Source organism: Oreochromis aureus, linkage group 8 (assembly GCF_013358895.1).
Source record: "Oreochromis aureus strain Israel breed Guangdong linkage group 8, ZZ_aureus, whole genome shotgun sequence".
Taxonomy (NCBI): domain Eukaryota; kingdom Metazoa; phylum Chordata; class Actinopteri; order Cichliformes; family Cichlidae; genus Oreochromis; species Oreochromis aureus.
The window spans coordinates 28,580,968-28,599,838 of NC_052949.1; the positions used below are offsets into that span (position 1 = coordinate 28,580,968).

General features: G+C 41.7%; 2 protein-coding genes across 2 annotated transcripts in view; one reads left to right on the forward strand and one right to left on the reverse strand.

The window, feature by feature from the left end:
* The window catches only part of myo15b (myosin XVB), a 104,950-nt gene that overhangs the window by 44,448 nt on the left and 41,631 nt on the right, over positions 1 to 18,871 (reverse strand). Inside the window, exon 20 of the mRNA XM_039616257.1 lies at positions 9,692 to 9,785. Within this exon, the coding sequence (XP_039472191.1) occupies positions 9,692 to 9,785 (94 nt within the window). The remainder of the gene's footprint in view (positions 1 to 9,691; positions 9,786 to 18,871) is intronic.
* LOC120441421 lies at positions 11,172 to 13,890 on the forward strand. Its single transcript, XM_039616335.1, has 2 exons — positions 11,172 to 11,584; positions 11,870 to 13,890. The coding sequence occupies exons 1-2, from the start codon at positions 11,271 to 11,273 to the stop codon at positions 13,326 to 13,328; spliced, it is 1,773 nt and encodes a 590-aa protein (XP_039472269.1). The 5' UTR covers positions 11,172 to 11,270; the 3' UTR covers positions 13,329 to 13,890.

The following is an 18,871-nucleotide window of genomic DNA, read 5'->3' on the forward strand; positions in this document are numbered from 1 at the left end:
ACGTATTTTCACATTAAATTTGTCGGTGTCTGGTTTTTGGCGCAAGATACTAACAACATAAGTTGAGGCTGAATTCCAGTGTGTTAGATAAACTGCTTCTACCAAGAAACTAATAATATACTACGTTGAGCTAGTTGCAGCCCACTTTACCTTCCACATTTAACTTTGTCTAAGACTGGCTTCTGTAGCAATAATACATTAGAATCTCTTTTGGAGATGCGGCCATAAGTCCAGTACATTGAATAGAGGTTTTGAAGTTGGTTTATGGTGTCGGTTGAGCCCTCGTTGATGCGGCCATAAAATTAGTATAGAATTAAGGTAAAGCAGATACTGGCTTGTGGTGCGGTTGTGCGCGAGTAACGCGTTCCGTAGGTTTTGGTTTATGATGCGGCCGTGTTCTGGTGATGCGGCCACAAGTGCAGTATGAGTGGTAGCTGGTTTCAGCACATTGAATAGAGGCTTGACGGTGGTTTATGGTGCGGTTGTGCCTCGAGGGATGCGGTCATAAAATTAATAAGTAAAATTTTTACTTAGTATGAAATAAATGTAAAGCAGACGCTGGTTTATGGTGCGGTTTTGAGCCTCGGGGACGTATGCATCACTTCTGTTTTACGATGCGATTTTGCCCCGTTGTGGCGGCCATAAGCGCAGTGAAAGGGGTACCTGGTGTATGGTGCGGTTGTGCTTCGGAAGAGTTCTAACAGTTGAGCTCAGAGGTTTCTGTGTAAATTTCCGCTGGTGAAAAGCGCTCTCTGTGGGTCTCACTGCTGGTGAAACGCGCTGTGTGTGTGAGGCGCGCTCTGGCTGCTGTTCTGTGTGTGAGGCGCGCTCTGGGTGCTGGTCTGTGTGTGAGGCGCGCTCTGGGTGTGTTTCTGTGTGAAGCGTGAACACAGTGACAGTGACGGTTGATGTGTGAATAGGAGGACATTAGTGCGAAGAAAATGGTTTAAGATCAAAGGTTGACGCCTAGTGTACCTGTGGAAATTAAGTTTGTTCATGGTGTGGCAACCCCCCTGTCTGTGGACGCACAGGCCGGTCCAGCGTCGTCTGGGTGCCGAGGTGGTGACTTGGGAACTGAGGACTCCCGCATAGCTACAGAATAACACTGGAACGGCCGTGTAATCACGGGTTCACATTTATTCTGGAATAGAACAAGAAAATGCTTTCACATCTAAGGTTGAGTTCTATCATAGTTGAAATATAAAAAGGTTGAATTCCTCGTTTCAGTGGTTGAAATTGTTGTGTGCCTGTCCCCTGACGAGTGTGAAATTAAATAAAGAGGGAATTTGGAGCCACATAGAGATAGACGGGCATAATTGGGTGTATTACTCTGTGGTGTAATAAAAAAAATAAAAAAAAAAATAAAAAAGAGAGATGGTAAGAGGTGTGTAGTGGAGAATTATTGAGGAGTAGAGAGAGGAATGTGTTGGGAGACTGGCGTGCAGTTTACGCTGTCAAGGTGGGCGTGTTGCCTGCTTATCTGTTTAACAGTGATGAAAATGAAAATGAAATAAATCTCTTAGTGTGTTAATACAGGAAGCTGCGGACCTGGACCAACTGCCCCCACAAGCACAGCGGCCGAAGTAAAATTATAGTAATGGGAACCACACCCAGCACGAATCAGCAGCTGTGAAACAGACAGCAGCGAGCAGAGAATTAGAGGAGAAATTAAGAGAAGTTTTAACACAAAATTGGGGCCAACAGACTTGTGGAGGTTGGGAAGGCGTCCGGAGCATCACAACAAAAGGTGCAACAAAAACACACACAAGCAGAGAAATGTGAGAGAAAGGCTCCTTTTAAGGTAACGCCTAGTTTGAGAAAAAGTTAAAATTAACCTGCCTGCCTACAAATGCACACACATGCAATGAAAAAACAGCTTACACTCATGAACATGTGAAGATTTTCCAGCAAGGTTAAAGCAGCAAAAATTAACATACTTCTGTTGTTAAATGATGAAGTTTATCCATTACTAACAAAGAAACCCTCTGGGTTGCAGGACAACAATTTAGCTTCAAAGAAAAAGAAAATAAAGAGACTGGTATGACCAACCAGTGAGGAAACAACAAATTTAGTGGTTAAGAGTCAAATTGTGAGATGTTTTCTGCTGATTGAACAACACAAGTGAACACTGACGGAAAGAAAATTTCTCTTTTGTGAGTTTAAACATGATCTTAAGAATTTGAACATGTGCATGTTGTCCTGTCAACTTGGTGGGTTATGAGTTGATTATATCGTGAGGAAGGGAAAAAAAAAAAAAGGGGGAGAGAAGGCTGACACAGGGCCTGGCCCGGTGTTTCTCCCCTCTCTTTGTAACACAGCCAACACAACATCATTTTCCTGTTCGTACACTTCGGTTTGTTTTTGTTTTGTTTTGTTTGTTTTGTTTTTTCTTTTTATGTTTAATTACAGGCTGCTTTGCCGGCCCTGAAAGCCGAGGCTGACCTGGACTCCTGCTCTCCCCTCTATGTGACCCTGACCAAATGCTGCAACAGCTGGACCCACAACAACAACCTGAAAATGTCAACAGTGCTGCAGGAATGCGATCTCATGCAGCAGAGACGGAGAGCACTAAACCTAAGGCCCGTTTCACTACACGGGGGAAAATTCCCAGACAGCGTCAGCTGACAGAGCTGTGACGAGACGCCCGCCAAGCCCGAATGAAAAGTGAGGCCGAGCAAAGGAATGCTGACCTTAACAACTCTGCATTAACACTGTGCAGGACAGTGATGGACCAACATGCATGATCGGGCAGCAGAGAAACGGGCGTGACCGAGACCGAAGGACCAACTGAGGTCAAAAGGCACCTCAGAATGGACAAAAACACAGAAGAAGATGCAGGTTTCACCTGCAGTGAGCATGGACACTGGAGAAAAGGACTGCCCCAATTGGGGCCAGAACCAGGACGGACTGAACTTTGAGCAGCACCAGCAGCAATGGTCGCAAACTGACTGAAAAGGAGGAGGGCAGGACCCCAGGGCACGCTTCAGGCCATGGTTTACCCAGAACACCAGAACAGGAAGGTGATGAACACACACACACACACACACACACACACACACACATTGAAATGCTGATTCACTGAGAAGTGATCCACACACATACACATACACATGCACACGCTTGTGCAACGAAGAGTGATGCGCACACACACACACACGCTGATGCAATGAAGAATGCTTTGCTAACAAATGCTTATGCTGATATGCAAAATGCTGCACACAAATATCCCAATACATAATTTTTATGAGGAGCCATTGATTACCATTGATTACTTAAAATGTGTTTTATGTCACCCAGAGGACATTTATGTAGATTTTAGGGGTAAGGTCTGAAACAGTTTGGTTATGAAAACAATGTCTGTGCGTGATGTCTGTTTATGGTTCAAGGCCTTGATTGAATTCTTTGCTGTGCTTCACACAGCCTGGTGAGGAACAGTGGCACAGAGTGAAAATGATGAATTAATAGTGTAAGTTTTAGGTCGAAGTACCGCATTTTCTGTGATTGAAATGTAATTCAAGGAGGAACAAAAGGTGCTATGGCACCTGGGGTTCTCATTCCCACACAATATTGTCCCGGCAGGAAGCAAAACGTTCCTGTGAATTTCTAGGTTGATTTTTGGGTTTTGCTTAGCGCTAGCTTGATTTTATCAGTGAGCTTTGGCTTGTGTTCTTTCTCTAAGCGAGAGAGGGATGGTTTTATGTTTGGACATGTCTGCAACGGGCCCTAGTTTGTATTATTATTATTATTTTTATTAGTATTTTGTTGGTTACGTCTGTTTTCGTTTTTGTTACAGTGCACTGAGATAAGAAAATCTGAGAGGTGCGATCCACCGATGGTGATATTTTGTGAGTTCATGATTTAACAATCAGCTCTTTAAACCAGGCCTAAGAGATTGAAATTTAAAGCGCTATGAAATATTATTACTGGAAACAGTTGCAAAGTGTGCTTCTCCATGATTATAATGGGCTTTGGAGAAATTCACTAATATGGGACATTGATCACGTGAGAAGTCCTGAGTCTAAAAGGATTGCAGCGAGTCAATCCAGTCCAAAAAACAAGGAATTGTTTTCCTTTTAAAATGATGACGTCATCTTGAGGGTGATGGATACTCGAATAGGTCGCGCGTGAGACTCCATTATCAGCAACATCTGGTATGAATGGGTGTGAATGAATGCATGTGACTGGACTGTGATGGACTGACTTGATACTGAGACAAAGACTGCACCAACTTTAGGATTAGTATATGCCGACAAACAATTCACCCAGCCGGCAAGAGAAGGGTGGATGCTTCGCTTTGTTTTGTTTTGTTCTTGCAGGAGCAGGAGTATAAGAGAGACCGGAGGAGGAGACTGTAGCTTCACATGAGAGTGTGGAACTGCAGATTTAACCCGTTGGTTGCTAATTTTGAGTTCTGAGATATGATGTCACTAACCTTCTCTTTTAATTTTCTAGCTCCGATGGATTGACACATGGGAGTGTGTCAAAAAGGGGGGAGTTGAGTCTGAAAAGCAAACAATGGTTTTATGAACATTTTATGACCTTATTTGTGTGTTTAATAATTTAGGTATGGTAAAACTTAAGCTTATAGTGTGTTAGACTTAGAAATGGTTCATTAATTTTTGATTTCTTTTACACACACATAGATAATGATTAGAATGAGTTCCTTGGTCAGAGAGTCCTGAACACGATATTTTAAACCAAATTTGCATCACCGGAAGGACAATGGATAACAACATTAGATTATCAAGGCTAGGGAGAGAGGTGTTTTGGTTTTCTGTCTCTTACAGAGAAAGGAACAGACACCAGACGAAGTCACGGAGATATGAGGATCTTTCGCAGCAGACAGGTCAAGTGTCATGGCGTTTGGGCTCCTCGAGAAGATGGATCCCATAAACACAGCAATAACCATGAAGGGGTTGGCCAAAATCTAGGAACACCAGACCAACGAGGTTCGAGAGGCTCTTGGCAAAAAGGGGGACACGGCGGTGACCCCAAAATACACAGATCTTTGTTTGAAATCGGGGCAGAATAATCCCCTGATCTGTGCAACGACTAAAGGGTGGTCTAACCCCGGAGGTCGAAGAAAGAAGCTGAGAATCACCCAACTGGAAGACACTGGTAGCTGCAGAGAAAGAATCAAACAGGGGCTCAAGATCAAGGGCTCGTCTGTTCTGCAAAGGTGGACGCACACTGGAGTCATGTGCTCTCCCTGATAAGAAACCTCATAAGGAGAAGATTTTGTTTCTTAAAAAGAGTAGCATCTATTTTGGCTGTTTGTGCACTGGGCGCATCACCAAAGAATTCAGAAAACACCATGTAACACCGTGTAAAATCGGTGGCTTCAGAGATGCAAGTATGCTCCATATCCACCACAAGGAGAAGAAAGAGGTCAAACTTCACAATGAGGCAGATAGTACTTCTGTTTCAATCCAGACAAATGGTCTTACTGGGGCCGGTGAACAAGACTTCTAGAAACGTATACCTTTCTGGACCAAAGGAGTTCAGCATCCTTTTGTACAGTGGGTCTAATGCAGTGGTCCCCAACCCCCGGGCCTCGGACCGGTACCGGTCCGTGAGTCGTTTGGTACCGGGCCGCGAGAGTTGAGGCTCAGGTGTGAAATGTATGGTTTTCAGGGTTTTTATCGGTTTTCAGCGTTATTTTGTTATGGTTTTTATCGTTAACTTGGTTTTCCTGGGTCTTTTCACGTGTGTTATGAATAAATCTTATTTTTTTCGGTACCGGCACTAGTTTTATTTTGTTGTATTTATCCGTGACACCTTATTGCCGGTCCATGAAAATATTGTCGGGCATAAACCGGTCCGTGGCGCAAAAAAGGTTGGGGACCGCTGGTCTAATGGACAAGCTGAATCTTGCTGGGAGGAAGACAAAGATTCTCCTGCGCACTATAGGACAAGAGAAAGTGGTGGACAGTTTCATTGTGCCTGAACTGGTGATTTGCCACACTTGAAGCATGTTCATTTGACAGAAATGAAGGCCCAGGTAGAGCTTTTGATCTGCATGAATATGCCCAGAGCCATAGAACCTTTGGAGGTCATCCAGAGTGTAGGTGATGGATCTTTCGCCATTAAGACCATGCTTGTTTGGACAGTGAATGGGCCACTTAGTCAAGAATGCTGTGAATTGGCCAGGTTGTCTGTCAACAGTTACAGCCAACAGAGTTCCTGCTGTTTTTTTCTAGTTTTGCTTCCCCTTGTCTCGTAATGTCCAATTTATCCCAGCTGTGTCTCCCTCCTGTTTCTCATTTCCTGATTGCTCTTTTGTGTATATGAGCCCTGTCCCTTTCTCAAATCACGTTCTCCGCAAGTCTGGACTTACCGAGGACGTGAGTATGGACTTGCGATTTGTACAATTGGAACACCAGAGTACTTGATGATGTCACAGGTCCGGGGTTTTTACTGCTGTCCCCTTTTAATTTAACTGTGATTAATATGTTATGAAGCTTAACTTTAATCTCAGCCAAACCGATTTACTCAGGAAGAAATAAAACACTGAAATAAACCAAACATTAAGATTTAGAAGTGATCTAAGTAGCGAACTCTCTCTATTAATAAAAATAGTGTACATGTATGCCTGAATAAAAACAAACAGTTGAGATTTTAGAATGCTTTTATTTTTATTTTAGTAGACACTCAAAAATTACAACAGACAGCTGCTGGGGTTTGGAAGAGAACTGAACAAATATTTAGAATATAATCTAAATCTAAATCTAAATTTTGAAGCAGCCTTCAGAATCTCCACGTATTAATATGCTGTTTTTGTTCCCGGTGAAAATTTTTCCTCCTGAATTAAAATATTTTTAATGTTAGATTTAATTCAGAGTCAGCTAATCTCAGCCAAATCGATTTACTCAGGAACATATAAACCCTGAAATAAACCAGACATTAACATTTAGAAGTTATCTAAGAGACTTATATATCACGTTTAACCTGAGTAGTGAAAGACCGCGGGGGGTTTGAAAACAATGTGCGGGAGTCCGCTGTTCTTGCCGGGCTCTAGTGATCCTTGACCTCCTGGTCAAAAAGAAAAAAACAAAAAAACCTCCTGGTCTGCTATCGACCTGGTGGGTAACAGACATTCCCGAAAACGTCGGAGCACTTTTGCAAATATGTGATATCTTGATAAATCGAGCAGATATTTGAAGTTTACACAGCTACATTCTCGCCTAAAAATAACTTTAAAGTTTATTTTGTGACCGAGAAAGAGTAATATTTAAAAGTTTTTAGTCGGACTTCTCCGCTATTGATGTGTTTAAGTTTTGGACGAAATGCATTCTGGGATATTTAGCTGTACCAAGTACACACAAGTCACCACCGATGCATGCTCGATAAAACGGGTGGAGCGAAAACACATCCGGGAATTTTTCGCATTCTCAGCTTGATGTGTACTTTGAATTGGAACAGTACTTGGTCTCTGACTGATGACGTATCACGAGTACACGAGAACACAAGTACAAGTACGCATATTGAGACAGGCCCCCTGTGTTTTCTCCTGCTTGTTGCTGGTTCGTCTGTGTTATTTCCCTGCGTCTTTCTGTTTTTCTGTTTCCCCGAGTATTCTTGCCTCTCCATTTCAGGTCTGTTTTGTTCGTTTTCTCCAGTTTAGGTTATTCTTAGGTTCTGTTTCATGCCCGTTACATTTCTGTTTGTTTCGCCTCCCGAATTAATAAAACTCACTCGCATCAGAAGCTGCCTGCATCTTGGGTCCTTCATTAAATTCAACATGGCTTGTCCCGCAAGCCGTGACATAAAAGGATATCTGGTCCGGCATTTCTTACACAGCCAGAGAACAATTGGCCTGTGAACCAAGAGAACTTGCAAAAACTTCCACATGAAGACCCTGAAGTCAAGGTGTCTGGTGCTATTGATGTCTCACAAGCACATGATAATGATCATCCTCTGACCTTTTTGAAAAGTCCTTCCTCATCCTAGACTCGTCTCATCAGGGTGATGGTTAGAGTTTGAGGTTCAAGACATTGCTCTTGCATTGCAGAAAGAACAAGACACATTTCCAGTTTGCCTCTGATACAACTCAGTCTGAAGGTGCTCATCATAGTGTTGAGTTCCACAATGGCTTTCTTTCATTGGGAGAGATTGGTGATGCCGAGATGCAAACAATCAAGTTCTGTCAGAGGAAAGGATATGCTGAAGAAATTTCCTGCCTCAAAAGGGGAGAGAGTGTGAAATGAAGCCACATATATAAGCCACATATATAAGTTGAATCCTGTTCTGGAGGATGATGTGCTGTGAGTTCGTGGACGTCTCAGTAGGGCTGTCATGTTAGAATATTCCAAGCATCCTGTCATAATCCTTAAAGATCTTCACATTTCTAATCTCATTCTACAACATATTCATAAAGAGGTGGGTCATGGTGGAAAGAACCACATACTCTCGAAGCTGCATCAGAAATACTGAATTCCTAGTGCTGGTACTTGAATTAGAAACATTATGTCGAGGTGTGTGATCCACAGAAGGTTTCATGGAGCTACAGGCCAGCAGCAGATGGCTGACTTGCCTGAAAGCAGAGTGACCCCTGAGATACCCCCATTTAGCTTTATTAGAGTGGACTACTTTGGTCCATTTTAAGCGAAGCATGGGGAAGCAGTAAGGAGTTATCTTTAACTGTTTGGCAGTTAGAGTGGTACATATTAAGGTCGTCTCATCTCTTGACACCGACTCTTTCATTAACACTTTACGATGTTTCATTGCAAGACGAGGTCAGGTTCAAGAACTGCTCTCCGACAATGTAAACCAACTTTGTGGGCGCAGAGCAGAGTGAGAGCTGAGACGTGCTATGGAAGAGTGGAATCAGGAAAAGATCTGTGATGCACTTCCTTTGAAGGGAGTGAAATGGATCTTTAATCCTCCAACTGGATAAAAACCATGGCAGAGCATGGGAGCGGTTGATTCGTTCCATCAGAAAGGTCCTTCATTTCAACCTGGAGACACATCATTTGGACAAAGAAGGACTCCAAACTGCAGTCACAAAGATATGCCTTCTTCAGGACTCCAACTTCAGTAACCCTACAAACGTCACTGCTGTTTAGTTTTCTGTCTTCATTTATGTCGGAAGTAATAGCAGAGCTGTATGTTTTAATTTTTTCAGAAAGCCCTCAGTCAGAACAAGGTATATTATGTTTAGGTGGAAACTAGCGCGTTAACTCCCTGCTAACCTCTAACTCTGTTAAATTTCATAAACTTAATTGCTACACCTGGTAGAGCAGCAACACGGATCATTTTATTAAATATTTAAGAATTTTGGCAGTTTGTAACTCTCAGTGATGCCACAGTGTTCGTATGACTTTGGGACCTGAAGCGGAGTTTGGAACTGGAAACGGCTAATGACGTCAGACTTAAAGACGGATTAGGGTGAGGACCAATTAGGTGATTAATTTGTATAGGTTTGATAAATACCTGACCAATACTGTAGAGTACTGATTCTTGTGAATTATGGACAGATTGATGCCACAATAAGATGAGCTAAAAATGATTTTTCGATTACTTATGAGCCTACTCTTTTGCTGCTGGTTTTGCATGTGAATTAGAACAGATTATGCCATAAGAAATTTAGAAATTATGAGACTGCCAAGAAACTCAGACATGGCCTTCGCAGTGAGGATCTCTCTCTCTCTCTCTCACTCTCTCTTTCACACTTTCTTTCTCTCATGTATACCTTTCTCCAGTGATGTCTCTTAATGGTATTCCTGGTTATTAGCATCAAAGCCCCGAACTGAGTGAAGGACTGCTTCAAACGTTTGTAGTACTTCCTAAAAGTAGAAGAAGAGCAGCAGCACACAAGGGATTACATTTGTACATAACCGAAAGCAGTGTCCTAAAACCCTTTAAGGACTTTACCCTTTCACTACCACTATTAAATGCATCTTCACTGTTTTTTATGTACTCTGGGTTTGTGTAGTTTCAGAACATGTGCACACTCTTCATCACTGTCTTCCTGTTAGAATGTCAATGTATTCGGAGACACAAAAAATCAATGAGCTCCTACAGTTCAATCCAGTGGAAAGGTTGTGTTCTGTTTCTTTAACCAGACCTGCATTTAAACATCCACATTGATATAGCTTCAAAATCAACCTACTAACAACTTAAAATATATACAGTGGATCGCATGTTGAACTAGACTAGTTTTAACTTTTACACTGCTTTCTGTTTGAAAATAGAAATAGAAAAAAAATAGTGAACAGGTTTCTAAGTCTTTTTGTCTTCTGCCTAAGATTTAAGAACAGATTCTTTATCTTTAGCTCACGCACAGATATATATATACCTCTTCATATATATATATATATATATATATATATATATATATATGGGTCATTCTTACTATTCGGTGCCATTTCAGTCCTAATGACATAATATGGTATATTTAGTGTAAAACTTGTCTAATGCTTATTTCTAAACCATTTTCTTGTATGTTTAACCCCTCTACCATAGAACACATTGATATATACACAGGATAAATACATTAAAAGTAAATTACTTTTATTTTAGCACAAGTCACTAAAGTACTATGTCCCCAGTCATGCTTGCTCTCGACTTCAGTTACAAATATAACTTAAAAAAAAAAAAAAAAAAAAAAAAAATCTAGATTTTTCATCATTTCTGGATTGGCTTATTTCTAATGTTCCTCATCAAATGTTCTTTTTATTATTAATGCATGTTTAATACTTAAAATCTTTAAAAAATGTTGTGTCCCTGAATCAACTGTCACCCCTGTTACTCTGATAAGAATTCCATAGAACACATCACCTGATTATTCTTTTAGTCACATGACACTCCCGGATGTAACATATTTTGGAGGAAAACTTTCAAGAAGAAGACGAGTAAGTACCACTCTTTAATCAACCCTTTTTGAATGTTTTAGCAAGATTTTGTAATGTGGCAAAGCATAACACGTCCAACCTGTTACGCTTATTAATAGTGGAAACAATTTTTTTTTTTGTAATTTTTATAATATGGCTAATAAACATGTTAAAAATGGTTCTTAGTGGTCACCATGTACTAGCTTGTTGTTCATCATACTAGTAGTAATGGCTAAGTTTAGCATAAAATCTCCCCCTGTTACCGTCACCCCTGTTATTGCTATGCACTGTAACAGGGGGACACATGGTAACAGGGGGACGAAGATGATAGAAGTTTAGTGTTTAGGGTTATTTATACAAGTGTGTATTGGTAATTATTATTAACCTGTAGATATATCTACTTTTTGAAGATTTTGAATAGTATACATTTTTCAGGGAATGGCACCAATGTCTGCTGCGGAGAAGCAGCGGCGCTACCGAGCACGTCGTGATGCTGACCCTGAGAGAAGACAGATATATCTCAATAAAGAGAAAGAGAAGTGGAGAAAGGACAGAGAGGAAGGGAAAAAAAAGAAAGTGGCAGATCTCAGTGAACGACAGAAGAGAGCACAGAGAAAGCAGTGGCGAGAAAGGAAAAGAAAGCAGAGGGCTAGTGCCAAAGGCAGGACAGAATTTGAGGCTATGAATACTCCTCCCCTAAGTCCAGAATATTCCCTAGAGCCAGAAAATGCCCCACAACCAGGACCCTCAAGGTTAGAAGAAGAGTTGACAGTTCAATGCTTTGCTGATTAGGTAGATTTTGTATTTGAATGATAAAACGTGATTTTGCCCTAAAAGAGAGAGAGAGAGAGAGAGAGAGAGAGAGAGAGAGAGAGAGAGAGAGAGAGAGAGAGAGAGAGAGTGTGTGTGTGTGTGTGTGAGTCTACCTGCCTAATACATTATAAACATATAATATCCAACGTCTATCTTATACTGTATCTAAACATTTATCTAAACATGTATATATAATAATTGTGACAATATTTCCTGTGTTGTAGGCAATACATTGTTGGACGAAGGAATATTAGACAGGGAAGAAGGAGACTCAAGAATGAAATTAAAGAGCTAAAGGCCTTGTTGGAAAAGGAAAAGAGAAAAAAAGAAAAATACAAGAAGAGGTGCCAGCGTTTGGGTGGGGAAAAAAAATCCCCACGTTCTAAAGTGGATGCACTGCTGCGTCATGAAACAGTTAGCAACACAATTAGGAAAAGACTATTACTGCAGGAATCAATCATTGAGGAAATCAGGAATAAATACAAAAACACCAAAAAGGAACGAGAGAGGCAAATTATTGCAAAAACGACAATAGGAAAAATTATAAAGAAATACAGGCTACAGAGGGCTGCACAGACAGCTCTAGGCTTTTCAAAAAAGCGTGTTCAAAGACAAGATGGAGGGCTCATAACCTTTGAAAGAAAGGAAAGCAATAGATTACCAGTTGATTGCAAGCAGAAAATAAAGGCCTTCTTCTTAAGAGATGACGTCAGTCGGATGACAACAGGACGAAAGCAAACTGTAACTCAAAAGAAAATAAAAAAACAGAAACGTTTGCTAACTGATTCACTGAAGAATCTGCACCATAAGTTTCTTTCAGAAACTGAGCATCAGGTCTCATATTCTTGTTTCTGCACCTTAAGACCATTTTGGGTTGTGGTGCCCACAGAAGCTGATCGTGAAACCTGTCAGTGCAGGACACATGAGAACTTACAGTTCATGGCCAATGCCCTGTACGTCCAAGGTCTGTCAGCAACAAAACACATTGAAGAGATGGTAGATGCAACAATGTGTGATGCTAAATCCAAAGTCTGTGCATACGGTGAGTGCAAAGACTGTTTCAGTACAACACACACACTCTTGAGACCTCCTAACAACACAGAGATAGCCTTTACCAAGTGGTCTCTAGAAGAGAATGAAAAATTAAATGATGGAGAGGTATCTGGTAAAAAGTCAACAATTACAGTGAAGACAACTGTCATGACAACAGAGGATGCACTTGCAGGGGAATTTCATGACGGACTACTCAGATTTAGGCGGCACGTCTTTAATATCCGATGGCAGTATAGGGCCTACAGACAACTGAGAGAAAATTTGAGAAACGATGAATGTCTGCTACATGTAGATTTCAGTGAGAACTACTCCTGTAAGTATTCTCAAGAAGTACAAGCAGTCCACTTCGGAGGGTCACACCAGCAGGCAACCCTACATACTGGAGTACTGTACACTGCAGCTGAACAGTCACCAGTAACATTCTGCTCTATCTCACCTTCCAGGCGGCATGATCCCCCTGCGATATGGGCCCATCTTGACCCTGTGTTAGACATGATCAGAGAAAGATACCCTCTTATCAAACACCTCCATGTCTTCAGCGATGGTCCAGCTACACAATACAAACAAAAGGGCAACTTTTACCTGCTCTCAAAAGAGCCATTCAAAAAAGGGTTCAAAAACATCAGCTGATATCCCCAACGCAGAAGCCATGTTTCACAAGCTGAGAGACATGGGCACTTCAGTGGAACTTTTTTTTGTGGGAGAAGATGATGTTGAGAGGAAAGTAAAAGAAATTATTGATGGACCGACACTTGTGCCTGTCAAAGGAACCATGAAAATCCACCAAGTACTCAGTTTCTCTCCAGGAACAATAAAATACAGGGACATAACCTGCCTTTGCCAGGCAGACAAAGGTGTACTGGACTGTGAATGCTATGGCCTGAAGGAGATAAGCCTTAGTCAAGAGGCAAGTCCACATTGCACTGAGGGACTAACCCGGCCTGAGAACATCACAAAAGATCATATTGGTCAGTGGTGCATTATCAACTACGATGGTGAACCCTACCCAGGAATCATTCTGGAGGTTGAAGAGGATGTTAAAGTGAAATGCATGCACAAGAACGGGACCAACAAGTTCCACTGGCCAAGTCCACGTGAGGACATAACCTGGTATAGGGATGACCAGGTTGTGTGTCTGATGAAAGAACCAACACCTTTGAATAAGAGGTCAGTTCAGCTGGAGAGGAAAGTGTGGGATTTCCTTGAAAAAACTGGAGTTGCTGGTCTGTTGCATAGGTAAAAGGTGTGAGAGAAAAATGTTCATTATGTTGGGTGTACAGTGAAAATTTGCTTGTTTAATGTGGACATGTATCTACCTGTGTTGGTTGGACGGGCATGGTGAAGGTGTTCAAAGTTTCTTTAAGGTGGTATTTTTTGTCACTGATGTTATGTCCACCCTGTTACCTCCTGTCCACCCTGTTTCTCCTCTGTCCACCCTGTTACCTGTGTGTTTCTTTTGTTAATTAAATCAAATCAACAAACATAATGCATGTCTCTTTGGTTATTGGGAGGGAATGAATCAGCAAAATTAAGTTACTTAAAAATGGAGCCAATTTTTTTTTTATATTCCCTTTGAATCTAAAAACAATCTTTTGAAATTACACTGTCTTAAAACTGAACCTGTCTTCTTTCAATATAATGCTTGTTTAAAATACTTCCTTGAAATTTCCTTGCAGATTTTGAAAAGGGACATTGTAGCTTTTAGAAAATGTAAATATTACTATAACTGTGTATTCAAAACAGTTATTAATAGAAAATTGAATGTCCTGTAACAGGGTGGACATTTGGCACGTCATGGGTAAAGACTTTGATTTTAAAAAATATTATAATATAATATCCTTAGCTGATACATTTTTCTTATAGGTTGAAAATCCCTCTTTTAGATGAAATGTTAAAATAATTCAAAATTTTGTATTTTTTGATGAAGAGTGATCACACTGAAATGGCACCGAATAGTAGGAATGACCCATATATTAGTTAGCTAGCTGGCTAACAGAGGGAGGTTAGCCAAAGTAGTAAACAAGCTGTCCATGCCTGAGGCCTTGGAAACTGCCAAGCAAGGACTCACAAACTTGGACAGCAGCTTGAAGAGGTATATCAGAAAGATAGACGGCAGGAGAATAAATCACAGAACAGCACCACCAAGGCTGGATACGGAGCAGTACTGGAAGAGCATATGGGAGAAGGACGCAACCCATAATGTCATAACCCACTCAGTGGCTAGGGGATCTGAGAGCACACCACAGCAACCTCCCTGAACAGGTTCCAGTAACCATCACAGTGGCAGATATCCAAGAAAGGGTCTGAGTATGTATGAAGAGTTGGACAGCACCAGGCCCCTTCAGCCAGTAGGTTCACACCTACTGGCTGAAGAAGCTCACTGCACTTCACAAGCGTCTGGTGGCACAAATGAACCAGCTGTTAGTCAATGAGAGACATCCAGAATGGCTAATCGAAGGTCAGACAGTCCTGATCCCCAAGGACCCCCAGAAGGGACCAGTCCCCAACCTGCCTCAGTGTCACATGGAAGCTCCTGTCGGGCATCATAGCGGCTAAGATGAACAGGCCCATGACTCAATCCGGTCTTTAAGTGATGACGTGACGAATCCTGCTTCCGGGCCTAAAGTAGTCTGCGTTTAATATGGCTTTTGTGTTGTTAACATGTTTAATGTTTTGTATTTTCTTCTATTTAATCTCAAAAAGCTCCTAAAAACAGTCAGTGATCACTGTTGGCCTCCCTCGGCTTTTATTACCGCTAATCATTTTAAAGCTCAGTTTTTAAAACCTTACGACGTAACTACAGCCCACCCCATGCAGCAGTATATGAATGACTAACCTCGTATTGTGGATGGATTATCTCAGTTGTTCTCCTGACTGAAGTTTGGTCCGTTTACAGCATCCTGCCATGTGATTATATTTGTTCCTGACCACCGAGAATCCTCACGTTAACATTTATCGAGTGGAAAAAAGTTAGCGTGTTTATATTATGCTCACATAGCTGTGTCGCTAGCGATCACGTAGCACATCATTATATACCAGCTAGCCAAACTTCAGTAACCCTACAAACGTCACTGCTGTTTAGTTTTCTGTCTTCATTTATGTTGGAAGTGATAGCAGAGCTGTACGTTTGAATTTGTTTCCAAAATCCCTCAATCAGGACATGCTATATTGTATTTAGATAGAAGCTAGCGAGCTAACTTCCTGCTAATTTCTAACTCTGTTAAATGTCATAAATTCTGTTTTCATGGATGCCTGGATGTTAAACTCAATTGTTACACCTGGTAGAGCAGAACGCTGATCATTTTATTACAGATGAAAGACTTTAGACTTTTCAACTCTCAGTGATGCCACAGTGATCGTTTGATTTATGGACCTGTAGCAGAGTTTGAGCCCAGACACAGTGTTGCCAACTCCTCAGTAAGGAAAATCGCTATTGGCTGTCCTAAAAGTTGCTAGAAGTCGCTAAATGACGTCATCGCCTAATTTGCATAATTGGTCATGCTAATGTAATTGTAACCTACGTAGTTGAAGAGAGAAATAACAACGTGGAACAAGACATAAAGTGAGTAAAGCATGTCCTAAATGCATTTAGAGTTTATTTAGAACTACAAATAAATTTCTTTTAGCAATTATTGTTTTTTTTAATGTCACAATTCCAACCCTGCTCCTTTATCCGGGCTTGGACCGGCAAAAGTGACCCGAAATAGGCACTCTGGTGGAGTTACTTTGTGTGTGTGTGTGTGTGTGTGTGTGTGTGTTAATAAGTAGTTTTAAACCTTGTGATCCACAAAACAGCATAACAGTAAAAGAAGAATTGACTGCGTTACAGTTAGTGCGGGAGCGGCGGCTTTGCTCGTGCGCATTTGCAATTGGACGCATAGGTGTGAACATCTCCTGCCCTGATAGCAGCTGGGGGAGGACTATCCTCCGCCTGTGAGCGCTTTGGCACGAGCGAGGTGCCCATGGCAGCACCCGCTGCTTGTTGAGAGTAAGAGCAACACGCGCTTTCACGTCAAAAAGTCGTCATAAATAAGTCTCCAATAACACCAGAAAAAGTCGCCAGATTTGTCGCTAGTTGCTTTTTAGAAAAAAAGTTGCTAAGGCGGTCTGAAAACTATAGCGACAAAGTCGCTAAGTTGGCAACACTGCCCAGACACGGCTAGTGACGTCAGACTTAAAGACCGGATACATGAGTGCAGAGGGTACTTTGTGGTTACCTTCTGCAGGTAAGAACACTTATGTCCTGCCTGTGATCAGGTACCCTGCTGGGATAATAAGTTGGCCAAAGGAGGAGATAGAAGCCACTGACTTCAAGACCAGGAAGCTCCTGACCATGCATGGAGGGTTTCACCCCAAGTCCAGCACCCTGAGGCTGTATGCTAAGCGGAAGGAAGGAGGCCGGGGACTGGTAAGTGTCAGCTCCACTGTCCAGGATAAGACAACAAACATCCACGAATACAGGATGTATTCAGGCAGATGGCCCCAACTAACTGCATGCTCAATGAATACCTCAGGCAGCACAAACCTGAGGAAGAGGAGGAACCATCATGGTCTCATCGGCCCCTGTACGGTATGTACCACCGGAAGATAGAGTAAGCAGTGTTGCCAACTCCTCAGTAAGAAAAATCGCTATTGGCTGTCCTAAAAGTTGCTACAAGTCGCTAAATGACGTCATGCTCGTTCAGAATACGCGCTTTCACGTCAAAAATTCGTCATAAATGAGTCTCCAATAATACCAGAAAAAGTCGCCAGATTTGTCGCTAGTCGCTTTTTAGAAAAAAAGTCACTAAGGGGGTCCGAAAACTCGCTAAATATAGCGATGAAGTCGCTAAGTTGGCAACACTGAGAGTAAGTGGCATTTGCTGCGTGATAGGCGGCTCACAGGACAACAGCTTCAAGCACAGCTTAATAGTGGTAAACAAGTATCAGTTTCAACTATGAAGAGAAGACTTCGAGCTGCAGGTTTGACAGGACGAGTTGCAGCAAGAAGACTGGAAGAAGCAATTATGGACTGACGAATCAAAATTTGAAATCTTCGGTTCATCACGCAGGATCTTTGTATGCAGTGGGGGTAGGAGAAAGGATGGTTCCACAGTGTGTGGTATCAACTGTCAAACATGAAGGAGGAAGTATGATGGTCCGAGGCTGTGTGCCTGGATCCAGGGTCGGTGACTTGTAAAGACTGAGAGGCACCCTGCACCAAAACAGCTACCACAGCATTCAGCAGCACCATGCAATACTCTCTGGCATGCACCTAGTTGGTCAGGGGTTCATCTTACAGCAAGATAATGACCCAAAACATAAGTCCAAGCTATATTAGAACCACCTTGGGAAAAGAAGAACAAGATGGTAAGCTTGAAAACACGGCGTGTCCAGCACAGTCTCCAGACTTAAACCCCATCAAGCTGGTTTGGGATGACCTGCAAAAAAGGTGAAAGCAAAGCAACCAACAAGGTCCACATTTATGGGAACTTCTGCAACAGATATGGGAGAATATTTGAGTTCTATTGTAGAAAGAATGCCACGGGTGTGTTCATCTGTTATATGTGCCAAAGGTGGCTACTTTGATGAGTCAAATGTTTAGAATACATTTTGGTCTATAAATTGATTCTATGATTTCTTTTTTAAACACCAATTGCTTATTTCCACTATGCTTTCATTTCAGAGTGCAATGAGACATTAAACTGCATAATTTTCAATAAAAAAATTTAAAAACTTGGGTCTTCTAAAACTCTTGATCTCCAGTGTATCAAAACACACACACACACACACACACACACACACACACACACACACACACACACACACACACAGTGGTATGAAAAACTGTTTGCCCCCTTCCTGATTTCCTTTCCTATTAGACAAAGATAACACAAGTAAACATAAAATGCAGTTTCTAAATGAGGTGTTTATGATTAATGGGGAAAAAATGCAAACCTACATTGCCCCGGGTGAAAAAGTGAAAGCCCCCTAAACCTAATAAATGTGTGGACCATTGCTTAGCAGCAACAATTGCAATCAGGCACCTGCAATAACTGGCAATGAGTCTTTTAGAGTGCTGTGGAGGAATTTTGTTTTTTCTTAAGCCATTCAGTGGTGGACTTGCTGGTATGTTTTGGATCAATGGCAGCCAAACAGCCCCAGACAATCACATTACCACCACCATATTTTAC

What these genes read in the sequence shown, in the direction of transcription:
- LOC120441421 (XM_039616335.1), top strand. Translation starts at nt 11,271, where the DNA reads ATGGCACCAATGTCTGCTGCGGAGAAGCAGCGGCGCTACCGAGCACGT. An exon ending in CCACAACCAGGACCCTCAAG is followed by an intron (nt 11,585 to 11,869) that starts GTTAGAAGAAGA and finishes CCTGTGTTGTAG; the next exon opens with GCAATACATTGTTGGACGAA.